Here is a 16,859-nt window from a genome sequence, read left to right as displayed (position 1 = left end):
ATGCGTAATGACAGTAAAGTTGAATCTTATCTAATCTAATCTATTTTGTAGCCAAATTGCACAATATCCGGTAAATTAGCGCTCTACTGTGGCTAACTTGACACAGGGTCATCAAGTGAGGAGTTGTCAACAAAATGGCCGGAAACAATTTCAAAATAAAGGTACGTTAATTCTGACTTGGTCTCGGAGGTGTAGGTGGGTTTTTTTTTTAATTGTAAAAATGTTGTATTTGATGACAGCCTTCTTGGATAATATCTATAGGATTTGAAGAAGTTTACGGCGTTTCATTACCCCTGAAAAGCCACAATATACGCAATTCTGAGCCAAAATCACAGTTGCAATTTACCTTGTGTTTTATTTTTGAAGTCAAAACCAGAAGTTCAACCTCTTGTTGTAGCTACCTGGTGCGCTTCCTCCACCTTGACGCTCAGGTACACGGATTTGGTCGAAAACTTTAATGAAACTGTAATTTTGGAGCGGGGCGGCTACATGGGACATTCAAAATGGATTAATAACAGAAATGTTTAATGTAGAGTGGAGAAAGCAACATTAATTCGGGAGTCAGCTGGTGGACGCACCGTGAGTAATGTTTACTGTGAAATTCGTAAGTCCTCTAATGGAGGAAAGAGCAGCAATGACAAGTCGCCATGAAAGTGAAAATTATTTTTATTCACGAGAGGGATTTACTTCATGTTGGCTAAGCGTTAACGTGTAATAGATGCTAGTGACTAAAAACGAAAAAACTGCAAAATAATAATTTTAATTTCAGTGGCTTGTCCATTAGCTAATTACATTGTGTGGCTACTGTAAACATTCGTCGCAAACATACCGTCGTGACATGGAATGACACACAGTCGCTATTTAAACCTCACTACATGTTTCCTCTGAATGCGCCGGTAAACAGCTAAAAGATAACCTGGGATTCAAAAAGATATTTCCTTCAATTCGGCTTCCTAGCAACTATTACTTAAATTAAAACTGACTATTTACTGTATCAGTGGCTGCCAAAATAACCACACCTCAAAGAGCTCTGGGTTATCTAATTGACTGAATTGGTATAATAATGTTGTTTTATGTCCATTGTTTGATTTCAAGGCGAGGAATTTAAATGTGTTAACAGATTAATAAAGCTGTTGGATATGCTCTGGGTGTTTTCAACTTTTTTCCCCATGAGCAAAGGGACATTCCAGGCTTGATGTGCCTTAATTCAGCGGCGCAGTGTAAACACAGGAGATGGTTTGGCATGTATGTAACAGTTACTCACTGACTTTTAAAATAAAACTCTAAGTTGAATTTTAGAAATCCCCATGACACCATACAGTGAACTGGATGTGTGAATAGTTAATTGTCTTTGACTGTCTGCTTACATATCCTCCATAGAACCAGTTGGGTTACTTTACCTGCCACCTGGGGATAGTAGTTTCACATTTGTTTTGAAGAGATGCCCTCAGGTGGCTACAAGTGATTTTAGGTTTTGCTAGATTGGATTGATAACAAGCTTTGATAACAGTTGTTTAGTGATGCAATGTCAATGCCATCTTGCCATTTTGTTAAACTTCAGTTTAACATTTTTTTTCCTCATGATTGTGCAGACCTTGAAACCAGAAAGTTATGTCTGCCAGCAGCACAGGAAGTCTGAGACACAGCTCAGGGCCTGGTGGCTACAGGCATGGACCAAGCCGGGGCAGCAGCCAGAAGCTGTCGTATGAGGAGCGCTGTGTGGACCCAGAGGAAGAAAGGCTACCGACCCCGGAGCCAAAGTCAGTTCACAAAGCTCACCTGAAAGATGCAAACGGGAAGGAGTCTGAAACCATCGGCTTCATTCCTGGCTCTGCTGACTCTCGCTCTGCAGCACAAACCTGCAATCCCTGTGCTTCTCCACGGAGCTGTAGTAGCTTTGTGTGCAGCGTGCTGACCTGTGGCCTGTACAGGGTCTGCCAGCGTACCATTCTTGCTCCGTGCCTGGCGCCAAACGAGAGGTCCCCAGATGAGCCAGAGAAGGTGAGCCTCCAAAGTATGAACCCAGGGGACAACAAAGTGGAGGATGGTACAGACTGGCTAGGGGATGTCCACATTGCTGGAGTCAAAGTGGAGAGTCCAAGGGAGTATTTAGATGTCGAAGCCAAATCTCCAACATATGTGCCTCGGGCTGGTGGTCAAATGCAGCCCACCAGTCCATCCCTGCACGAGTCGATGAGGTTCGATGACTGGGAGGAAGGCGAGGAGGACGTGGATTCTCTGATTACTAAGAAGCTGCTGGAGCTCTACTCTGAATATCAGATCGAAGAGCTGGCCAGGTGCACCTCAGACTCTGTGTTTCTGAGGAAGAGCAAGGCCATCAATCAGCTCATCAATTCGCTGGCAGAGGAGCACAAAATGGACGAGCAAGAAGCCGAGTGTCGGCTGGTGCGCGGCATCATCCGCATCAGCACCCGGAAGAGCACGAAGAGGAGGCCTCCCATCTCAAAGAGGGAGAGGACACTGTCAGACAGCGGCAATGAGACAATGAGGGAGAGCGAGTCCTTTTCTTTCAGCAACAACAGTAAGCCAGTGTTTCCTCTGATATGCATGCGCAAACGTGCACAGTCTTCAAACAAATGAGCCACCATCATTTGAACATTAATAGGGTGCTGAGGCCGATGTTTAATGAGATTAGGTCTAAACCTAGTAAACAGCTGGGCCGTCTATGGTCAGTGTGCAAAATTTAGGTCTTGTTCTGTTGTCTGACAACAGAGGTAGGTGTCCATGGAAGGTAGCCCATCCATGGACACATGCACAGCAGCACCACTGCTGAAAAAAAATCCGAAGGGAAACACTGGAACAGTGACAGTTTTACTTTTGAACCGCTTGTCTTCCATTAATTAACCATCATTCTTGTTTTCACTTTTTTGTTTCCTTAAGATGACTACAAATCAAATCCAAACATCCAAATATCAGAGCTGACCTCCTCTGATAAGTGTGCCAGGGAGATGTGGAAAAACAATGGAGGTAAGAAAGCTTTATTATGTAACTAAATACACAGCATGCTGTGAAATTCACAACATATACTGCTGTTTTTAATGAAAACGAGACGAAGCTTTGTAGCTTGACTAGTGTGTTATTCACTTATTTCTTTCCTCAGTAGTTTGGTTAGTGACTTTGAATAAGAGACATGTTTTGTTTTTCATAAACTATATATTTGGCTGTCACAACAGGGGAAATCCATCTTGCATTTATTTGCCAACATAGCGCTGCTTGAGAAGTAAATAGCAGAGTTTGTTTTCATCAGACGAAGCATAACACTCCTTTGACTTCCTGATTAGTTCTGGTCCACTTTTTTTTCCTGGTTAGATTAAGAGTCTGAATTGTAAAAACAACAAAACAGTGTTTGTTTTGCAAAATGTTGCATTAAAATCAACTTATTAGACGCCTTTTTAAATCAAATGCTTTTGGTGAGAACAGATGAAATAGAAGTGCAGGGCTGTTGCCGGGATTTTAGAAATAATGAGGTCATGAGTCTGAGTCTCCCAAATGCTCCCCAGCCTCCAGATGGGATTATTTTTTTGTAATCTAGATTTGGATTTAATATATTTATTCATTTCAGTAAAAATTTCTGTAAGTTCTGTGACACCAAATGAAGGTCTAAATTAAAAAAAAAAAAAAAAATCTACCCAAAACGCATGCTGCACGCTGTTTTGTTTGAGTTAGAAACACCTGGATTTTCTTTGCCTTACAAGCATCAGAGCTCACTTGTGTCATCTGCGTTCCCTTGGGGTGCTGAGGGCTGTTTCAAAGGCAAAAGAATTCTTTACATATTCATTTTGTTGGAGTAAAAGTCATATTTGATTATACTGATTCTAAAAATACTGGAATCAGTCCAGAAAATAACATTTATGTATAAGTATTTGTTTGTAGGATGTAAATGCCCCCACCCAGGTCTCTAAAACACTTTCAATCCCCAGAATAAATTCAGAGGACATGACTTCTGTGCCCTTTATGGCAGCAAAGTCACTGTGGAGATGTTTGACTACTAGTGTTATTTTACAGTTTACTTTTATGTGATTACAACTAGCCATTAAATTTCTGTTTTTGCCATGAAGGTTGAAGGATGGACAAAATAACTGTAAATGGGAATATGCCATATAAAAGTGATGTTTCATCTAAGAATACACAGTTAATTATACAAAGATGTCGACAAATGATTTTAGGTCTTGATCTTCTTCCATGTAAACCGCTGTGTGATTTGTAAACCTTCAGTGGGTCAGCCATGTCTAGCACAGGAAACAACAGGAGGCTTTGTGGCTCAGCCGACAAATTTTCATATGTGGGCTAACGTCCTATCAAATGAACACAGAGGTACTGTTGAAATTCACCCTGCACCTATTCACAGGGCTGCACCAATAACAGAATGTAAATAGTTTTTTTTAACCAGTGAAATGAGTTGTGCAGCGCGTACATGCTGCTGTTTCAGCTTGCAGAAATCATATCAGTGTGCAAGATTTTTTTAAACTGGGAATGATGTAAAGAATAATATTCAGAGGAAAAAATGGGCCCAGTGTTGACAAGTCTCCTAAATCTCTCAAAGTCAGGTTGACCAAACTCTCTTAGCTGCTCCAACTTGTCACCAATGGCTTGTTTCGACTTGCTGAGTGTCACCTATTCACCTGCATTGAACGTCACCTGCACCTGCAACATGTCAGAGCTTTGCTGTACTGTGACCGAGATAAAGAGGAAACAGTGTGACAGGAAGTTAGTTGCTCAGGCAAAGCAGTCCATAATGTGAGGCGGTCAAAGGGACCTGACAGGCCCATGTCAAACATTTCAGTAGTCCTTGCATTAAGTTTGTTTTAGTCATGTAAGTGTTTGTTGTTTTCTGAGTCATATTTAATTAATTTTTATTATTTTAATTAAAATTGTGTGTGTGTGTGTGTAACTTAACTGGACATAGTTTAGAAAGAAGTGAGGGACTCTGGGTAATGCTCCGACTAAAGTTTGGTGACGATGGCACACCTAGTGCGCTCTCTGCAAGTGTAGCACACACGCTCGAGGCCTTGTGGATTTGGACAGCTTTTGGCACTCGGGGCTTTCCAGTAACACGCCCTGTTAAGTCTGCAAGGCTGAAAGTGTGGTGAAGTCCGTCATTTGAATTCAGCCTTTGAAACCTGTATTGTTCACATCCAGATTTACTTGTTCGAAGTCTTCTTCTTCCCTGCCTTTGTTGGCACATTGTTGCTTTTCCTGGTGCATTACTCTCGTTGCCAGTGGCATTATGAAACCACTGTCAGGAAATGTGTATGAAAGAAAAAAACAAAAGGACACATACATAAAAATACTGCTCTTAAATGACACTAGTGATCAAAATCTCCAAATGTTTTTCCCCTTGAGAAGGAAGGGAAAAGGCAGATTATCTGTGTGTGACTCAAACAACAACAGGTGCACCACTCGCAAAGTTTAAATCACTTGTACAAGCCACCTAAAAATAAGCTGTTCATATGAGCGGTTATTGCATGGGGACCAGTAGCATGTGTCTGATTAGAACAGACACTTGTCCATTTCACAAACAATGAACTGAGAGCATTTTACAAAGGTGGCCTGTGCTGTGGGTGCACTGCTGTGGCTAAGGTTTGGTTGTTCTACCATGAAGCATAGATTTTTTTTTTTAATTTCCAGCTATTTATTTATATATATATATAGATATATATATGTGTGTGTGTGTGTGTGTGTGTATACAGTTGGAGACAAAAGTATTATCAGTTTGACATGTTTTGCATAAAGCAAGGGTTTAATGCGAGTTTTTATTGAAGCAAACTAAAAACTGATGTGATCAACAAATAAGAAATTATTTAGCAATCTGACAGAAATTTTACAAAAATGTAATTGGTCGGTGACAAAAGCACTGGCACCTTTTATATTTTGTTAACTTTTCAAGACTGAATCATGCAGACAGGTGTGGAAGGGTCGTGTTGACACACCTGTCGGTAGTTGTTTGACGGCTTTACCCAGAGATAAAAAGCGGGGGGGCAGCCAAGTTTTATTCAACTTGCACTTGCCCACTAGCCAAACATCATGGTGAAGTCTAAAGAAGTCAGTTTGCAAGTTTGCAAGAAGTTCAACCTGACTGCTACAGTTGAAAACAGGCCTAGACGTGGACGTCCAAGAAAGACTGACAACAGAAGTGCTAGAAAAGTTGTGTGAGAGGTCAAAAAGAACCCTGGACTTACAGCCAAGGATATCAGAAAAAACTTGGAAACATCTGGAACATTTGTACACACAAGAACTGTACAGAGAACACTCAGCAGAAACGGGTACAGAGGATGTCGACCCATCAAAAAGCCTTACCTGAAAGCTGTCCACAAGAAGATGCGACTGGAGTATTCTAAGAAGTATGTAAGTGAATCTGACAGCTTCTTCTCAAAAGTACTGTGGTTAGACGAGTCAAAAATAGAGTTGTTCCGAAATAACGGCCCTCGCTATGTTTGGAGACAGCCAGGACAAGCCTTGGACGAAAAGCATCTGGTGCCTACTGTAAAGCACAATGGCGGCTCCATCATGGTTTGGGGATGCTTCAGTAGTGCAGGCACAGGAAGTCTTCATATCATAGAAGGAAAAATGGATGCCACCATGTATCAAGAAATACTTCGTGATCAAATGCTCCCACCAGCAAGGCAGCTACTGGGTCGACGTTGCAGAGGTGTCAGCAGTTGGTATCAAGCTACAAGAACAGATTACAAGCTGTTGTAAAGGCCAAAGGCGGACATACAAAATACTGACTTGGAAGTGCCAATACTTTTGTCACCAACCAGTTATGTTTTTGTAAAATTTCTCTCAGATTGCATCAATCATATCATTGTTTTGAAATGTTCGTTTAGTTTGCTTCAGTAAATAATTGCATTAAGCCATTGCTTCATTCAAAACATGTCAAACTGACAGGGGTGCCAGTACTTTTGTCTCCAACTGTATATAATATTTTTAATCACCTCTCCACCATTAGCTGATTTGCAGTGAAAACATCTCACCTGTGAGTGTGAAATGATTTCTAGTTGCTGAGTAAATACAAACAGCATTTAGCAGAATCAGTGCTCAGACTCTGTCTCCAGGCTAACGCTGATGAATTACAGTTTGTGTCTTTCTTTTTTTTCTTTTTGTGGTTATAGGTCATACTTCTACTTCTCCAACAGCCTACTCGCCTTCTCACACAGAGACTAACTCTTCAGGTGTCTCACTAATTTGTTCCTCTGTGAGAACGTGATTCCTGCTCCACGTTGGCAGCCTATGCTTGCATTATTGGTCATGCTGTGTCCACAAGGTCGTGTGTGAGACACGACTTGCACAGGAGCCTCTGGCTGAGCCAAGCTCTTATCAGAGACCATGTCTTTGCTGTGGAAAACAAAAATGTGAAAATTCACATTGTCTGAAGGACTTCAGAGAACTCAGGGCTCTGTGTGTAGATATTTATGGTTGATGAATATTACGTGTATATTTGAAGGATTGATTGATTGATTGATTGATTGAGAGCTTGTCCTGCAGGCAGATATCACCAGCAGCTCTTGAGTGTTGTATCATGATTAACCGTCCTCTCGTCCTTGAAGGAGTCATGTTCATGAAACCTGATTCATCTGGTCATATTGTGCTATAGTTATGCAAAGGACCTTTAAATTTGTTTCTGTAAAAACAAAATACAGTTGAGTTGTATTTACTTGGCACATTTAACAGTGTGTGTGTGATTTTAAAGTGTACTCTGATCGTTTTCATTTTTCAGATTGATGTGAGTGGAATAGCATTGTTCAAAAGCTTTCAGTGATGTAAGAGGATGAAGTAAGAAAAGGGAAGGAAAAAGCAGTTTTGTATGATGGTTCAAAATCCTGTAAATCTGATTTTAATTGGAGTTTTTTTATCTGTGCTTTTTTTAATCTGTGTTGATTTTTATTTTTAAAATCCAAAAAGCACAGTTCTGTCAAAGGAATAGTCTGACATTTTGGAAAATGCGCTTATTTGCTTTACTGCTGAGACTTAGATGAGAAGCTTGTTGCTAGCGTTTTTGTTGCTAGCTTCATATTTACTGTACAGACTCGAGTGGTATCATCTCATAAAGGAAACAAACGTATTTTCCAAAGTGCGATATCTGCTTTTTGGTCACAAAGCTAGTTAGTGAACCTTGAAGTGGATCTTTAATTAGGATTTAATGTCAAAATTGTCATTTCTGTTGTGACTTTCATGTGGTGTGGTTTCTCTTTTCAAAGCTTATGATTGTTAGTGTCATAACATGAAGTCCATATGAAGCAGACAGCCCCTAAGCTTTGATGTTAACCCGTTCGTTGAATGCATCTGGAGACTCTGTAACTCAGCCCTCAAACTGAATGATCATATGAAATCTGGTCTGAACTGCAGCTATGCTTCAGGTTGTGTCATGTACTGTAAGTTATTAATGCCATTAGCGCAGGCTGTCTCATGAAGTGAATGTCTGTTTTCATACTAACATGCTTGCTCTGTTTTCTCCTGAGTCCTGATGGGAATGTGGCCAGCTGACTCACTCACTGCCGGCTTCTTATCAGCACTAGCTTCTGGCTACTGTTGGTCCTGGACTCTATTTTAGTAGCGTCGGTAAATACTAATGGGTGGTTTATACACACAATTAACTGTTCAGATTACTTGCTGTTCTCAGGATCTTTAGTGCCCTATTTGAATTGAAAGTATAAAGAGTAAACTACTTCTTTGGTCTGATGGACTATCGCCCAGGATGCTTTAAATAACCACAGTGTCTTTTCAGTGAGTCAGGACTTTGGCTGCAACAGCAGCATCGTTATGATGAAATGGTGTGAAACTGGTTGTTCAGGTTTGGACCAAGAAAGGAGAAATCGACTAATTAGAAATAATGAATGTGTCTGTCATATAAACTGCTAACTGTAACTATCCTAACGTGCTTTTTGTGTCTCTGAACTGGTTGAAGTGTCTGCTGAAACAGCATTTTGTGTTCATTCACTTTATACCATACTTTGTCAGGTTTCCTAAAAGACAAATGCTTGGGTCTTTATTAAAAAGGAACGTTTATATTTTCAGCAGAAATGTGTTGGCAGGTTCTTCGATTGAAAATAATCCATCTTTTAACAGACGTCTCTTTGTAAAACAATAAAGTAAATGAAGTTAAAGAGAGGAGCTGTTTGCTTGTTGTTTGCCACTCATGGCCACATGAGGGAGTCAAAGGATGCTTTTTTTCTTTTTAAAAGTCAGATCATGCTGCTTTCTCAGTTCTCCTTCCACAAGCACACTCACTTCTTCACAAGTGTGTTTGATTCCTGTGCTTTCTCAGAAGTGATATGTCATTAATAGAACGTCATAAAGCTAAAGAAAGTAGCAAAAGGTTTATTTTGTGCATTTTTCACTGTATAAAATTCAACATTACAACACACTGATAAAAGTCTATTCTCTGTCATCTTACTGGACAAATAACATCTCTGTTAGTAAACGTATCATACTGGTGTTGCCAATAATTGGCTTGAAGAAGAGCTCTGTGACTAAGCTGTGGTTGATATTCTGAATGGCAGAGGCTGCTAGAAGGATGTGTCCGAAGCGACTGGCGTCCTCTGGGTGCAGGAGGCAGATGACTTCATGGAGAGCTCTCTGAGCTTCCTGTTGGAGGCCCTCAATCAGCAACATGGCGCTCAATCCTTGAACGACTGTAGTGGAAGGGGAGAAGTTTCTAGTTAAGCTGATCATATCTGACAAAGTCGTTAGCATGGCCACTGAAACACAACCAACAAAAAGATGTTATACCTGGGTTGAACAGCACAGCACCCTTCAGGTAAGCATATTCCTTCAGGTTGAGGTCCAGATTCCACAGCTGACGCAAGCAAGTTCTCAGTCTGTGGACTCCGGCAAGAGTTGGCTGGTCAGCCTCCTTCTCAGAAAGTCCCTGTCTGAGCAAAATCTGTCTAAGGATACTTGAATTCGGTGCATCAGTCACTTCAAACACTATCTTTTCTTGTGCAAGCCCCAGAACAAATAAAGGAACCCAGCAGTGTTTTAACAGCGCTGTCTGATCTCCGGACGGAAGCTGGCTGAAGGATGGTAAACTTCTCATGAAGCAGATGGTTTTGACCAGCACATTGGAGGCAACTTGGCAGGTGGCTTCTGGCTCCTTCAGGCAAACTGCCCTCCTGTGCTCACAGTGGCAGCTGTGTGGCATGGAGTTCAGTTTGTTGTTGAGGTAGTTGCTGTCCCTCCAGCTCAAAATGTTATAAAGGATAGTGTGAGGATGCTGATCCCGGTAACAAGTGCTGTTTGTAATCTTCTCATCAGGAGGAAACATGGTGAGGAAGGAAATATTCTTAAAATCGTTTTAGCAAAAAAATTAATAAATAAAAACGAGTCAGTTAGCTTCAGAAAGCAAGAACAGCCTCAATCAGTGCTCAGCCTCGGCCCCTATTTATCCAGGATGTCACCTGCTCACGACAAACTCAGCCTTGACCCTCCTTTTTAAGCCCGTGCACTGAGGTAAAAAAAAAAAAAAAAAAAAACAGTGACCATGGACTTCCCGTTCAGACAGATCTAGGTTCCCTCCACGTGGAGGCGATAAGGTCAGTAAACTCAGCAGGTGTACAGGGAAAGGAAACGGTGAAGCTGGCAGGGGTGAATGACATTTATCATGTTTACCTCAGTCATTAACTCCAGTCTATCAAGGACTGACAGGGTCAACGCTCAGGCTGCCACCTGACCTGTGCCCTAGTTACCCCTTCGTCCTGCATGAAAAAAACACAATAATTTCTTAAATAGGTTTTAAGAATTACAACCGTGCTGCCAATTTTTTTCAGAAATTACTTGATTTCTATTGGTCATTTAATTCACTGGTTTATTAGGTTTACCTACCCATTATAATAAGAAAAAATAATATAATAAATAATAATGATGATGATGACAATTTTCTGTCATGACAGGAAACTGTAAAACAAATTTAAACCATGGGTGCAGCAGATAAATAAGTGACTTACTGATGAATCTGAGTCATCTCTGCCTTCTTAAACTGGACTAAATAGTAATTATAAAATGATTTCTCAGAATTATAAGTTTCATTATATTTAATGCAGCTGCCCACTGGTTTCTCTGACACCAAGGGAAGGAACATTTTTTCATGCATTTAGAGCCATTAATCTGAAAAATATCTCAGAAAAAATTTCTGCAAATCTAATACTCTGCAGTTTTCAGTTGTTTATTGTTATAATTATTTTCTATTTTCACTGCTATAATTAACTGCCATTAAATTACTATGATTAATTAAACAATAAAATAATAACAAATTATACTCAGGTTAACATACAACGATTTAAAATCTCATTTAGAATAAAATCATCAATTTTGATATATTTTTTTTTCCCTCTAGAAAGTTCTTATTCTTACTGGACCCTTCAGTCCCCCCCTACACAAAGCGCTCTCTTTATTGGTAAGTTTAGTTGTCATTTAGAATCTCTTTCTCCAATTGGTCCAAACAAGTGTAGGCGGGGTTTGTTTCCAGGAAGTAAGCGGCGTGCCAACGGCCCTCACATTGTCGCTAACTCAACTTTTAGCTTGCCATTCTCACAGTTAGCGTTTCATTTAACCTTTTCCTAATCCACAAACATGGGTGACGATGAAGAAAAGTACGACGGAATGTTGCTTGTTATGGCACAGCAACACGAAGGAGGAGTACAAGAGGTAATTCACCCTGTTGCTAACGTGCTAAAGCTTCCGTGTCTGTGTTGATGCTAATTCAGTTAGCCTCTAAGCTAGTAGGCACACCTCGTCTGTCAGCATTCATAACATCAAAGCAGAATTTTCCAGCCATTTTACAGGTTTTAAATACTGTTGTCATTTAAAAAGAAAACATTCTAGCTGAACAGATCATAAACTTATGTTTTATAATCAGTGAGATGTTGTGGTGAATTCGGCTTACATGTGTCTCACAGAGCAGCATGACACTACAATAAAATCCCTCTTTTAGTTATTGTTCAACTCATTTCTGGATGGTCTGTTTTCATCGTAAAGGATGTTATGAATATCTATCCACAGTTAAACATCTTAATATATCACTGAGTTACTGGGTCTGGGCTAAGTGGTGTTAAATGACTGAAATTTCTAGAAGAATCATTATTTCCACCATTAACACACATTTCTTGACATTTAATAAAGAAAAAAATATTATTATATATTATTCCTCTCTTCTTTATTTAATTTCATTTGTGATTGTTTTTCTTTCTACAGTTAGTAAACACATTTTTCAGCTTCCTCCGCCGCAAAACCGACTTCTTCACTGGAGGTGATGCTGATGCTGCAGAGAAGGTAACATTACTGTAGATGCAGCTTCTGTGACATTTGACACTGTGCTGTTAGAAACCTGGACAGTTATTAACATAGGTGCCACTTGACTTGTCATTTCTCACCGTTCCTGTTTTTTCAGTTAGTGAAGGATGCTTTTGCACACCACAGTAAGCTGGCGCTGAAAGCCCACAAAGACAAGCAGATGAAACAGGAGAAGGAAAAGAAAGAGAAAGCTGAAAGAGCTGCCAAGCTGGCAGAGGAAGAGAGAAAAAAGAAAAACGACGACGGTCCCAGAATTCAGGAACTGACTGATGAAGAAGCAGAGAAACTTCAGTCTGAACTTGACAAGGTGAAATTTGGAAGCTCTGATGCTCTGTCACACGAATAACTGCGGTTGTTCTATTGTGTATTACTTTATCCCTTTATTTATGTATTTATTGTGTGTTTTGCATTACAGAAAAAGAAGCAAGAGGAGAAAACGGAGACAACCCCAACAAATGCAGAAAAAGAGAAGGGGGTGAGTGTTGGAACAGGTCAGGAGTGAAATGTTTGGTGTTGATGAGCAGTAAAATCTGGTTCTGCTGATTTACTGGTCTTAATTTCCATGTCCGCAGTCTGACTCAGAAGGAGAGGAAGACGAGAAGGACAAAGATAAGCTGAAGCCTAATGCCGGAAACGGAGCTGACCTGCCCAACTACAAGTGGACGCAGACCCTGTCTGAAGTTGATGTGAGTCCTTTTTGACCTCGGGAAAATGCTTTGAATCTCCGTGGAATCCATCTGTATCACCAACTTGTGTTTACTAAGCCTCTCAGAGTCTGTGGTTTTTGATCATCTTGCTGCTCAGGCAGCCAGATTTTTACTAAAAACCCTCGACTGTGACATAGTGTGACAGACCTCACGCCTCCTGTCTTGGCCGTTTCTCTGTATTGGCAGGCCCGGTTGTACTGGCCGGGACATTACTCTTATATGACATGATATTTCTTTTTGCCTGAAAATGTTGAAGCTAGCAGTGTTCACCTGAGTGTCAACAGCAATATTTGCACCACAATCCAGCCTCTGTATTTCACACTACTCAACTATTTATGGTACAAGGCACTGACAAGCAGCCTGGAAATGTTGCCCCATGCCTTAGCCTCTGAAGAGAGGATGTGTCTCTGTGGAGAAACACTGGTTTGCCTTTACAAGTATAGTGGACTTATTTTACACAGGTTGCTACCACACACTGATATCTACAGATTTATAAATCAATTTCTATTCAGTCTGTCACCCTCCCTCACACGTTTCCCTTGTCATTGAGTATGTTTGTACATAAATGAACCAAACCAACAAAAGAACTGTGGGTATGATGGCATCATGTGTCAGCCTGCTGTAAATCCTCTGTGTTCTGAAAGTTTTGATGCCTGTCTCTTAGACATCATCTAATATCTGTTACTATTTTTAACGTCCTCCCTCAGCTGGCGGTGCCTTTTGATGTGAAGTTCCGCATTAAGGGGAGAGACGTGGTGGTGGACATCCAGCGACGCTCCATCAAGGTCGGCCTGAAAGGACACCCTCCTGTCATCGAGGGGCAGCTCTACAACGAGGTGAAGGTAGAAGAAAGCTCCTGGCTCATCGACGACGGCAAGGTTGTTACAGTGCACCTGGAAAAGGTAAGAAAAGAGTGTGGGTCACTGGAGACGGACTCCAGCCTTTAATGTGTGTCTCCTCAGCTGTGCTGAGGTGAATGAAAAGAAAGCTGGGTTGTTGAGATGAATAATGTATGTAGATTTTTTTTAAATTTCATCTGAATCTTTCCTTTTTAACTTCAGATTAATAAAATGGAGTGGTGGAGCAAGATCGTTACCACAGATCCAGAAATCAACACCAAGAAAATCTGTCCAGAGAACTCAAAGGTAAAGGATGCCAGGCTTTCGCTTTTCACAGTAACTGTATGTTAATAAAAGCAACTAAAAGATTACTGACATGCACTCCTTCACTCCTCCACCCCCCACCCCCTCTGCCCCCCCATGTGTACTTCCTGCGGAGCAGTTGTCAGACCTGGATGGGGAGACGCGTGGTATGGTGGAGAAGATGATGTACGACCAAAGGCAGAAATCAATGGGCCTGCCTACGTCTGAAGAGCAGAAGAAACAAGACATTCTTAAAAAGTAAGTTTCCAGTGTAGCCTCACTGCCAGAGAACACACCTGTTCGGTTTAGCTCAGGTTTTGTCATCGCAAAACTGTAAATAAACCTTTTATTCTCTGTCAGCTGACCTCTCTGGTAACTCGCCAAAGCAGACACTGTACTCAGAGTCACTTTATCAGAGGCTTTATGGTGCACAAAGATTTTATAGGAAACTGAATTTGAAAGCCTCCTGTGTAGTTTTGCCCTCAGTGTTACCTGTTTCTGTTCAAGGCCAAGCTCACCTGCTGTAACTGTGGGCAGTAAAAGATGGTGTGTTGACTGTGCCATCTGCTGCAGACAGTGACCTGGTTCAGCATGGCGGACGTGATGTTTTACAAGTCTTTTCTTTTAACTCGTTTTGACACTTTTACTAACTACTGAAGTCCCCTTAGAAGATTAGATCATTTAAACAGTGTCTTGTTGCACTTTAAAGGTTTTACTGTGGTTTACAGTTTAACTACAAATGATATGTATGTTACTCCCAACCATTTGTCATGTCCTGCTTAAATATTTTACATTGATGTTCTACCCTGCAGGCCTCATTTGGCTTCAGTTTATTTTAGTCTCTGCGAGGTGATAGCTGCTACTAGCATGACACACCTGAAGCTCCAACCAGACCGTTAGCATCAGGTTTTTAAAGCATTGCACTGATGAGTTATGTTAACAGTGTGATGTTACTTAAAGAACGTCTTTGAACAAACCACCAGGAAGAGCATGAAAACTGCTGTCGCTTCTGGCTGTAGGTAGCATGTTGTTCAAGCCTCTGCAACTTAATTGTGTACGGTAAAATGAACAGACACCAGTGGCTGTCTCAAGACTGAAAACACCATGTGCACTTAAAGAAAATGGTCAGCCGTAAAGTGAAGTATATCCCATTCATAGTAAAAGGGCAAATCCATGAAAGCATGCTTTCATTTGCACATTAAGGATGATTTTCTTCCAACTGCTACAAACTCCAGCGGTCTGTGTCGTATCATGTCAAATATTACACACAGCAGTAGCATTACTAAGAAAAGTCCTGGACTTGAGCTAACTTCACAGCTTAGACAGATGTGAAGGACACTCTTCGTCCTCTGCTGCTCACAGTCGAGGCCAGTAGAGTCTCGCCTTCTGTCATGTTGCCGTCCACTTCCTCTTTGAGCTTGTTAAAGCTGCCTGTGAAGGTCTCGTACAGTTTTATAAGAGTTAAACAACAGCTCTGAGGTGACTGCTGTGAAGATAACTGGATGACAGAGTTTCTTTACTGACACAAAGTTCACGTTATGTCTGACCAATCAAATGTGTTGTCTGATGGTGTCATCTCAGTCATCATGCACCTTTTCACTGTTTAAAAAAAAATCACCCAGTTGCCAGAAGGAGGTGCTACAGCTAAAGTTAAAAAAAGTCTTCCCTCAGTGCTCTGAGGGGAAATGTTGACAATCCAGAAATTTACCAGCAAGAATAAAGTTTGATCAAAATAATCCACGTGTGTCTATGATATAAATAAAGACACATGCAGAAATGGATGGGGGAAAAAAAACTTCTGAAAGCCTCTTGCTTTGTTGTCAACATGTCAGCTGTTTTTTTTGTTTCTAACATCTTGTGTGTCTGCAGGTTCATGGCTCAGCACCCAGAGATGGATTTCTCTAAAGCCAAGTTCAGCTGAGACCAGCTGTTGCAGGCTTCACCGGTAGAATCCACATCATGGTTCACACAAACCACGTTAGAGCCAACGTCAGGCACCAACCCAGCTTCCCTTCATGTGTTCTCTTCATACTAGACATGCGTTTTTGTTGATTAACATCTCTTAAGGGCAGAGGTGTGTGTTTCAGTTTTTCCTTTTGTTATGAGAACATGGTCTGATGACCGGAACATCTGCATTCTCTCTGTGCATGTCGTCCAAATATTTAAAGATGTGTCTGGATTTTTTTTTTTATAAATGAATTTAAAATCAAAGTGATTCAACACGAGTGCTTTAATTTTCTGCAGTCAGTCAGCACAAGAGTTAACACTTCACCTGATTTCAGTGGGTTAAATATCAGTTCCCTGAATTAGCAGAAATGAATGCAAAATAATCAAACACTGAGGTTTCAATTCACTTTCGTATCTTTGCTGTCTGTGAATTTGAAAGTTCATAACCTTGAAGAGTTCAAGGCCAAGACTGGTGATTTTTACCAGGCCTCTGGGTCACTGAACTCAGCCGTGTATCATGTTTGGATCACTTCCAAAGGCTCCTGGCCTACAATGAGAACCAGGTCACCAGGCAGGTCAATTGTGTAATTGAGCATGTCCTGGTGTGGACCCTGTGTGGATGCCACAGATTTCTAAGCCTTTTTGATTAAGTTTATATGTAAAATGTCACTGTCCATTCAAATACTGTAAGTTTTGTAGTTCATTTCTATCACTTGTGTACTGATTAGATGCTTAGGCGTCAAAGAAACACGGT

At 40.9% G+C, this 16,859-nt stretch overlaps 3 protein-coding genes across 7 annotated transcripts; 2 read left to right on the top strand and 1 right to left on the bottom strand.

The window, feature by feature from the left end:
* The first annotated feature begins 404 nt into the window (after nucleotides 1-404).
* Nucleotides 405-11,389, top strand: kdf1b (keratinocyte differentiation factor 1b). Of its 4 annotated transcripts, XR_005895112.1 has the most exons (5): nucleotides 405-579; nucleotides 1,593-2,542; nucleotides 2,902-2,988; nucleotides 7,134-9,778; nucleotides 11,354-11,389. XR_005895112.1 is itself a non-coding variant. In XM_041052619.1 (4 exons), the coding sequence occupies exons 2-4, from the start codon at nucleotides 1,612-1,614 to the stop codon at nucleotides 7,226-7,228; spliced, it is 1,113 nt and encodes a 370-aa protein (XP_040908553.1). In that variant the 5' UTR covers nucleotides 405-579; nucleotides 1,593-1,611; the 3' UTR covers nucleotides 7,229-10,517. The 4 variants fall into 4 exon arrangements, 3 of the variants coding, with proteins under 3 accessions (XP_040908553.1, XP_040908555.1, XP_040908554.1); XM_041052619.1 differs by lacking the exon at nucleotides 11,354-11,389 and having other exon boundaries at nucleotides 7,134-10,517; XM_041052621.1 differs by lacking the exons at nucleotides 7,134-9,778; nucleotides 11,354-11,389 and adding an exon at nucleotides 3,195-5,679.
* On the bottom strand, nucleotides 9,412-10,285 carry nr0b2b (nuclear receptor subfamily 0, group B, member 2b). The gene is made up of 2 exons (XM_041052624.1): nucleotides 9,751-10,285; nucleotides 9,412-9,653 (listed from the first exon to the last, which is right to left on the bottom strand). The coding sequence occupies exons 1-2, from the start codon at nucleotides 10,283-10,285 to the stop codon at nucleotides 9,412-9,414; spliced, it is 777 nt and encodes a 258-aa protein (XP_040908558.1).
* Nucleotides 11,390-11,458: 69 nt separating the features above from the next.
* nudc (nudC nuclear distribution protein) lies at nucleotides 11,459-16,369 on the top strand. Of its 2 annotated transcripts, none has more exons than XM_041052623.1 (9): nucleotides 11,459-11,664; nucleotides 12,211-12,288; nucleotides 12,407-12,616; nucleotides 12,728-12,784; nucleotides 12,882-12,995; nucleotides 13,724-13,918; nucleotides 14,078-14,161; nucleotides 14,298-14,416; nucleotides 16,028-16,369. In XM_041052623.1, exons 1-9 carry the CDS (start codon nucleotides 11,590-11,592, stop codon nucleotides 16,077-16,079), a joined length of 984 nt encoding a protein of 327 aa, XP_040908557.1. In that variant the 5' UTR covers nucleotides 11,459-11,589; the 3' UTR covers nucleotides 16,080-16,369. The 2 variants fall into 2 exon arrangements, with proteins under 2 accessions (XP_040908557.1, XP_040908556.1); XM_041052622.1 differs by having other exon boundaries at nucleotides 12,725-12,784.
* The last annotated feature ends 490 nt before the right edge of the window (nucleotides 16,370-16,859 follow it).

Source organism: Toxotes jaculatrix, chromosome 13 (assembly GCF_017976425.1).
Source record: "Toxotes jaculatrix isolate fToxJac2 chromosome 13, fToxJac2.pri, whole genome shotgun sequence".
In the NCBI taxonomy this organism is placed as follows: Eukaryota; Metazoa; Chordata; class Actinopteri; family Toxotidae; genus Toxotes; species Toxotes jaculatrix.
This window is presented reverse-complemented; position numbering and strand designations above follow the sequence as displayed.

Bases quoted from the DNA above. Each gene is read 5' to 3' on its own strand.
- kdf1b (XM_041052619.1), top strand. From the start codon at position 1,612: ATGTCTGCCAGCAGCACAGGAAGTCTGAGACACAGCTCAGGGCCTGGT. The intron at 2,543-2,901 runs GTAAGCCAGTGT...TGTTTCCTTAAG, and splicing joins CTTTTCTTTCAGCAACAACA to ATGACTACAAATCAAATCCA. The intron at 2,989-7,133 runs GTAAGAAAGCTT...TTGTGGTTATAG, and splicing joins GATGTGGAAAAACAATGGAG to GTCATACTTCTACTTCTCCA.
- nr0b2b (XM_041052624.1), bottom strand. From the start codon at position 10,285: ATGTTTCCTCCTGATGAGAAGATTACAAACAGCACTTGTTACCGGGAT. The intron at 9,654-9,750 runs GTATAACATCTT...CTTCCACTACAG, and splicing joins TGCTGTGCTGTTCAACCCAG to TCGTTCAAGGATTGAGCGCC.
- nudc (XM_041052622.1), top strand. From the start codon at position 11,590: ATGGGTGACGATGAAGAAAAGTACGACGGAATGTTGCTTGTTATGGCA. The intron at 12,996-13,723 runs GTGAGTCCTTTT...GTCCTCCCTCAG, and splicing joins AGACCCTGTCTGAAGTTGAT to CTGGCGGTGCCTTTTGATGT. The intron at 13,919-14,077 runs GTAAGAAAAGAG...TTTTAACTTCAG, and splicing joins TTACAGTGCACCTGGAAAAG to ATTAATAAAATGGAGTGGTG.